Below are 8068 nucleotides of genomic sequence, written 5' to 3' on the forward strand. Positions count from 1 at the left end.
GCTGTATGTATTACTATACTGTAGACCAGTGATTCTCAACCTGTGGGCCGGGTCCCACTGGTGGGCCATGAGGATCTCGCAAGCGGGCCCCCATATTGGCAAAACACTACGACTTTTTTACTGATAGTAGCCTACACAGTAGAGAGAGTGTATGTGTGTGTGTGTGTGTGTGTGTGTGTGTGTGTGTGTGTGTGTGTGTGTGTGTGTGTGTGTGTGTGTGTGTGTGTGTGTGTGTGTGTGTGTGTGTGTGTGTGTGTGTGTGTGTGTGTGTGTGTTTGAAATAATAAGTATAAGTGTGCAATAGAACAGTTGGTGTTGCAACCAGACTAATGAAAAGGCTTTCATGCACGTCTTTTGTAATCCTGAGCTGTTAATTAGGGAAATTGTGTGTCATAACACAGCCAATTAAGATTTGGTCTCATCTTGCAAAGATTTTAAAAAGTGTGACTTTTAGAAGACGCATTGCAAATGCTAGTACGTAATAGTAATTGCACAACTTTGATTTGTCACTGGATTGACACTGAAATGAAAAACACAACATAGCACGCAATTACCATGTCCGTCTACTCCCAATGACCCATCTCTCTCTCTCTCCCTCTCCCTCTCCCTCTCTCTCTCTCTCTCTCTCTCTCTCTCTCTCTCTGTCACACTCATCTCATTCCTTTACGCAGAGAACACTCTGTTCAGTGGTTGCCATAGTAATCCCAAAGCCAATAATAGCCCTCAACCTTTCCTCCCTGAAGTCAAGAAAGCAAGGGATGAAAATTGCCCCAATCGAATTTACCCTCTAGTATAGGTTTTCCTTGCTGCCGGAGGGACAGACATCAATGCTGTGTAGGCTACTAAAGTTGGTGCGGTCCACCGTCCAGCCCTTCCAAAGCCCAAGAACTACAGTGTTTTGCCATCCCCCACACGGCACTCAGCAGAAGAGACAGCATTATAAATCAATTTACAAACTGTGAGAGACGAGATGGCTGTCAAGGGAAATGTACAGTGGCAGATGAAGGAAATTGGAAAACATTCCAAGCAGCCAAACTGAGCGGGCGTGTAGACTGGCAACATGTCATATGCAGGTGGTGCATGAAAACCATGGGGTGTGTGCGCGTGTGTGTGTGTGTGTGTGTGTGTGTGTGTGTGTGTGTGTGTGTGTGTGTGTGTGTGTGTGTGTGTGTGTGTGTGTGTGTGTGTGTGCGTGCGTGCGTGCGTGCGTGCGTGCGTGCGTGCGTGCGTGCGTGCGTGCGTGCGTGCGTGCGTGCGTGCGTGCGTGCGTGCGTGTGTGTGTGTGTGTGTTATAAAAAATATAGTGTGTAAAACCACCTGACCTAGCAAAATCATGAAAGACAATATTCATTCATCCTTGATATGATCAGCGGTAATGGAATATTTGAATTAAAACACTACATATAATTTATCATTAGAATACCTAAATTCCTATATTTAAGAGTTATAACATTATTTTCTTAAAAAAGAGGGTGGGTGTACTTTTCACTTTTCTTTATAAATTGTTTTACCTATGAACTTGAGCTGCTCTCCAAACTCAAAAGCCACTGATAGATGGCATTTCTCACAGACAAAGAACCACTGCTCCACTTAGCAGCTAACAGTGTGATCCAATAGTGCCGTGTCCAACTTTCACACAATGACCATTAAATAAGGGATTACCATCTGGTCAGTAAAGAAAAAAAGACGGAATTGATGTGACTCTAGCAGCAATAATGAGTAGTCTATGTCAAGACTACTGTCTTTCCGCTGTCTTACAACCAACTCCCACACACTAGTTCTTTGAACAGTATGCACTAAAAGATTGCCTCTTTTACCAAGACTGATAGTGAGTGTTTTAGACGGCTGTTTAATATGTCAATTAAAAACATAGAAGAGGTGAGATACTGACAGTTGCTCTTTGGGCATTACATGTGGATTACATGTATTCATTTATTGAGGATTCAAATCTTGTACTGATAGTAAGTGCCGTAAATCGGTGGAATTTACAATATATCTAATCAAATAGGGATTTTTTTTATTCTGAAAAGAAAAGTCTCACGCATACTGCATCAGATAATTAGTGAGAAAGAAGCGAGAGGCACCAGAAAACTTCAGAAGATTCCAAATAAAAAACATCATAGCATCTGGATGTGTACACAAACACCAATGCCGTGGAAGGTTTTGTTCCTCTTTTAATTAAAGCACTTGAACACCTACAAGCACAATTCAAATAATCCTCAGTAAAATCCACAGGTGGTTGTTTTATCATGGGCAACATCACAATATGAAGATAAATACACAAACCCAACACAGCAAAACACAACACATGGAAATCTGGTGACGTAATTTGTGTAATAACTAAGAAAGAATTTGATGTCAAGTAATGGCCCAGCACTTTCTAATGAGAACCACGTTGTTGCGACAGGAAGGCTTGAGAGACAGTTCAGCCTAATAAATAAATAAAAACCAGTGAGGAAATGAATTGGATTGATGATTATTGCAGCACAATATCCATTTAAGTACCATCCTCAGTGTCTCACATGAGCCCCGAAGCTCTCCTCAGCTTTCATTGTAACCTGTTGCCAGTCAAGCCTCTCCAACTCCATACGTAATGAAAATAGCTATTGATTTTTAGCACACCAACAGAGGAAGATAATGGCAAACTTAATCCGGATCATTCCTCTATGTATCAAATTAAGGTTAGCACTGAAATTGCTGAACACTATACTTAATAGAACAGATGGGAGCCAAATATTCTGTTACGATACCTCTTTAAAAACAAACAAAAAGGGTACACAGAGTGCAAAAATTGCCCTCGGCAGATTAGGTCTGGTCCCTCTCAATAGAGATTGGATTTCTCTCCCTCCGAAGTTGTGAGGGACCAATCAGGGCCCAGTATGCAAATATGGGGCGGGTTTATCACCAGAGACATTTTTTGAATTTGCCCCTCGGAAATGCAGGTTCCACACACAGAGATTCCAGACTAATATCTATACGCAGTGATTTTAGTTTGGCCATGCCAGGCTATACACAGAGTGCAGTAATATTATTAAATTATCCCACTCTAACGCTGAACATTCTTTGCATTTCAATGACTAACTTACCTATTTACTTACTTAATATTTGTCATTAGTTTCAGTTAAGGTCAGGTGGCTTAAAGGAAATATCAATATCTAATCATTGACAATAGTGGCAACAGTTCAATATATCAAAGAAAAAAGTCACTTCCCCCACACACAACAAGGTTTGAAAATAGCTGATCTACAAGCTCACAACGCGTCGCAATGCGACGCGTTGTGAGCTTGTAGATCGGCTATTTTCAAATAGCCTATGAATAAAATAGGGCTATAGTGGTTGTGTTTCATAATATGATTATTTATATCTACAAAGTAACTAGTAACTAAAGTTTTCAAATAATAGTAGTGGAGTAAAAGTACAATATTTGTCTCTGAGATGTAGTGGAGTAGAAGTAAAAGTACAGAAAATTGGACATACTCCAGTAAAGTATAAATACCTCAAAATTGTACTTAAGTACAGTACTTGAGTAAAAGTGTTTAGTTACTTTCCACCACGGGGACAGGCCCATGTCTTCTTAAAGAACCTGTGTGTTACAGTACATGTGGGTCCTATATCTTGTCAGGATTGAATACATTAGGTAGGTCATTGTTCATTATTACTTTGTTTGTAACTGAAACACCCAGTGATGTGCCAACTACAGGGAATGATACCGGTAAAAAGAAGAGAAGAATCTAACACTCTATGCAATCTTTAAAAATGTAAAAGTACTCCATTAAAATGTGATGCTACAATTAGTAAGGCAGTTCTTTGGGGCAGAGAGGGTGATCTATTTTTATAACAATACAATTGCTGGGCAAGAATGCTCTCTTGCTTCTCTTGAACTGTCAGAAGGCAGAGTGATACAGCAGGGGAGAAAGTTCGAGTCAAAAATGTTATTTGTCAAAACGTGTGTTTTCTTGTTGGCGAAGTTGCATTTGCCACCAGGACAGTGACTAATATAAAATTGGGAAAGAAAGAAAGAAAGAAATTTGGGGAAAACACATTGAAAAGAGGAGCGATTTATTTACCCCTATCAAGTCCATAAAACATAATATAGAATCCATACAGCACAGCAGTGGCATTTAGCCTTTAACAATGTATTAATATTATAATATGTAATATGAGACAAACCATGTTTTTAAGCACATTCATATGCTTGCAGTGTAAATATATATTTTCAGATGTTTGGTCAATATTCACACTATGGACGACATTGTTCACTTGTCCTCAGCTTGACTGATGAAGGCACATGCTCAAAAGTCATAAGAGGTGAGATAATGGGATCATCTTTGATAGTGTAATCATCTTTCCCTTGCATATCAAACCTGTTGCATCCAGCTGACACTCTGTGCAGAAAAATATAGGGCTAATAATACATAATAATAATAAAAAAAACTATTTCAGCTGCAGGAGACAGGACCAAAAACAGTCATTTACAAAATAGACCTCAATTGGGCAATCCCCCAAAACACATCACCTATATTTCAAATATAACTGAATGTTATAAACATTACTAGAGCCCCTATTGGCAGCATAACCTCATCTAGAAACAGAGCGCACAATACAATAAAAATCTACTGTCAACATAGAGATATGTTAGTCATGCTACATGAAACCTAGGGAAGGGATTGGTTACAAAGGTTTCATTAAAAGAACCATATACGCCTGTGCGCAGGTGCTGTATACTTGCACACAAAAGCACGTATACACAATAGGGATTACAGCAAACCACTGACTTTGACACCATAAGTGACTCCAGTCGTCACTTTCACAATGTTGGTATATAAAGTGTACAAACCATTTCAACAACATTGCTACAATTGCTTTTACAAACAAGGGGTGAGTGCAATCCTCACAATTATTGAATGTTATCATCAGCGCACCGTCCGTGGCCCACCAGACCATCCATCGGCTGTGTCAAAAGACAATCTGTAATTCATGTTGGATGTCTCTGCTTGTCAGAGTGACGAGGAGTATGATTTAGTTCTCTTTCTATGGCAACCCTCTTGAGGCTGCAATCACATTCAATTTATTCTGATTCCTTAGAAGGACAACAGAGTACAATGTGAGAGGGGAGGACGGCAGCCCAAGTCAAAAGTCTTATTATTGTTTTCCAGTGTTTTATCAATGCCATTCCCCTTGGGTATTGTTTTGCTGTGTTTTATCCATGCCATCTGCGATTCCCCTTGGGTTAGAGCAGTCATTACGATGACCTGTCATGCAGTGATTGGAGGCGTAATTGCAGGTCAGGATTCACTTCGCAGTCCATATTGTGTTGGATTGGTACTTCACAAACTGTCATACAAACTACTATGCATATAAATTCATATACAATACAAACTACTGTATGAATTTCCACATGGCGTCATCTAAAATTTACAAAAAATGTCATACAAATACCACATATCAAAAATACCATGCTCTCTGTCCGTCCGTCTGTCTCTCTCTCTCTCTTTCTCTCTCTCTGTGTAGTAAGGCTTTGGGGTTTTATTCATGCCATACAGGTGGAACTCTACTGTATATAGTGATAACAGAATTCTGTTCTCCAGGTGTGAGACATTCAAGTCTGTGCAGCTCTGTTTGTTTCTCGCCCTCCCCTGTTGTAATTTGGACCGTAGTGGCCTGGATCAAAGGGTTATTTGCACATCAGGATGCGGCGCTGCTTCAAAGAATACATTGATCCACAGAAGCATTGTTGTACTACAGTGAACAGAGAATTGTAGAATCGTATCATGTATACTGTGAATGTACATCACAATATGTGAAGACAACTATGCTACTTATCATGTACAGATTGTTGGCAATGCAATCTTCTGACATTTGTTCCAAACGTTATGCTGCCTTGGCTAAGGAAGATGGCTGGGAGAAGATGTCCAGAGAAATAATTTCATTAAAATAAATCTATAAGAGGCTATATTTCTGCTATACTACTATAGTCAGTTCATTGTGAACAAGGGAAGGTTCCAACAAAACCTCTACCACCAAAAACCTCCCATCCACTCAGGGACTTAATATTCTGAACCTGGTTTTCATTACGGGCAAGCGCACTTCTAAAACATGCATTTCTTAATTTCTCTTCAAGACATTCATTTCTCTCCATTTCATTCACACGTTCAATCTTCATGCTTACTGTTCTGAAAGCAAAAGGTGCAATGTTGAATTTACAGAAACAGTGTAAACACAATAAATTCTCAATTAGGATCTGATATTGTCTGGTCACTCTCCCATGCTTACTATTATGTATTTTAGGGTCCAGACAGCAGCTTTGCCAAAGGCACCTCTCTTTCGCCCAGCAGAGTGTCCCTCTTCAGACTGGTGCCCTTGTTCACCACTTTGATCTTCACCGCCAGGTCCTTCACCTGAACCGAGGTCACCGAGTCGAAGAAGAAGTCCTCGTTGAACACGGGGTTGCGGCTGTTCTTGATGATGTTGCTCCTCTGTTTCTGCAGCTTGCCCGGGCTCAGGTACAAGGACACGCAGCAGTTGATGCTCTTGATGTCGAACGGCTTGTCATAAAGGCTCTCCGCCGCCAGGACACGGATGCGTAGCCGGGCGGTGCTGGCGTCGTAGTCTGTGCTGATCCTCACCGTCCCGCCCTTGTGCAGGTTGATGGTGTGCTCCCGGCGGGTTCCCTGGTCTGACGCTCCTCCTCCGCCGGCCCCCGTGTTGTGTGGACGGAGGCGGCGCTGGATATTGGGGCTTGGCTCGGCCGAGCTGCACTCGTCAGTGGACAGGGAGCTGTGCCGCGCAAACGTCCGCTTGGCCTTTACCACCTTGGCCTGCGTCTCGTGGGTGAAGATCTTCAGCAGGGAGGCCGAGCGGGAGAGCAGAGGGGAGCTGAATGGAGACGACTCCGCCGAGGAGCAGGTGTCACTCTCCCCGCCACTGAAATAGCGATAGGGGTTGATGTGGTCAGCCGGATTGAGGTGTTTGCCGGTCTCGCTGCTCCCAGGGGTGGTCTTCCTCTTGGAGTTCGGGGAGGTCACGGGACTGGTGAGGTCGCAGTGGAACAGCGACTCCTTGCGCCGGGTGTGGGGACTTTCCTTCAGCGTGGCGAAGCCATAGGAGGTCTGGGTCTTTGGGACGTAAGGCAGCGACATGGCCGTCTGCGACTGGGGGTCTGCGTTGGTGTCCCCCGCCACCACGTCGTCAGCGCTCTCTATCTGGATGATGTGGCGGTTGGCGGCTCTCAGCAGATTCTTGGTGTCTCCGGCGAGCTTGGCTACCAGACGCGGGCTGCGTGGGCTGCGCGGGCTGCTCATCTTATTGCTGCCGAGGGTTTGCTCTGAAACGGAGGGTCGCAGCCCCTCTTTGGGTTTCACACCCGGGACCTCCGGCTCTGGGGGGCAGCTCACCAGCTTGGGGGGAATGAAGAAGTCTGGGATCTTATCGGGCGTGAGGACGTTGCTGTAGGCTGTGGAGCTGCCTTTCTTGTCTCCATTTTCCCCCTGTCGCAACACACTGGTCTCCACTGACCCACGGATTTTATCCAGAACCCACATTGTCCCGTCGGGATTGTCCAAGTGGGATTCGTGGGGAGGGATTTAGTAAATTTCTGCAATTAAAAACACAGAGGGGAAGAGTTACTCTCAAGTATTTAAGAGAGATAGACCATGAATGCCTTTAGTGTTATGCTGGTCATATGAAGATACACAGCAGAATACCTAAACCAACACAGTGAAATTGTCAGTGTTCAATTAACTCAATACAGTGAGCTGGTCTGAAAGGTGGATATGCTACAATGTTCTGTGAATGAGCAGGGGCATGCTATTTTCCTAGACAGCACAGGAGAGCACAAACAATGCTGCTGAGGCTACTTAACAGAAATTATGCAAATGTTTTTTTTGAAGGGAGGATTCACGCCAGTGGTGTATAGGCTATGTGTGCTATATACTCAAACCGACATTTTGAGAGAAAAAAAATGTTTACCCTCAGTAACCACAATAATTAATTGTGACCGCACGCATACATGTGCGCGTGCACGTGCCCGTGCGCGAAGGAATAATTATGGTATACCGTCTGACAAACC

The 8068-nt window shown here is 43.1% G+C and overlaps 1 protein-coding gene across 1 annotated transcript; it reads right to left on the reverse strand.

Moving 5' to 3' along the window:
- Positions 1 to 4114: 4114 nt before the first annotated feature.
- On the reverse strand, positions 4115 to 7552 carry LOC308087361 (C2 calcium-dependent domain-containing protein 4C). Its single transcript, XM_080431147.1, has one exon. It carries the CDS (start codon positions 7539 to 7541, stop codon positions 6285 to 6287), a length of 1257 nt encoding a protein of 418 aa, XP_080287273.1. The 5' UTR covers positions 7542 to 7552; the 3' UTR covers positions 4115 to 6284.
- Positions 7553 to 8068: the final 516 nt, after the last annotated feature.

The sequence above is a fragment of the Gymnoscopelus braueri genome (genome assembly GCF_963280865.1).
Source record: "Gymnoscopelus braueri genome assembly, chromosome: 6".
NCBI lineage: Eukaryota > Metazoa > Chordata > Actinopteri > Myctophiformes > Myctophidae > Gymnoscopelus > Gymnoscopelus braueri.

Excerpts from the sequence above, each read along its gene's own strand:
- LOC308087361 (XM_080431147.1), bottom strand. The coding sequence starts at position 7,541 with ATGTGGGTTCTGGATAAAATCCGTGGGTCAGTGGAGACCAGTGTGTTG.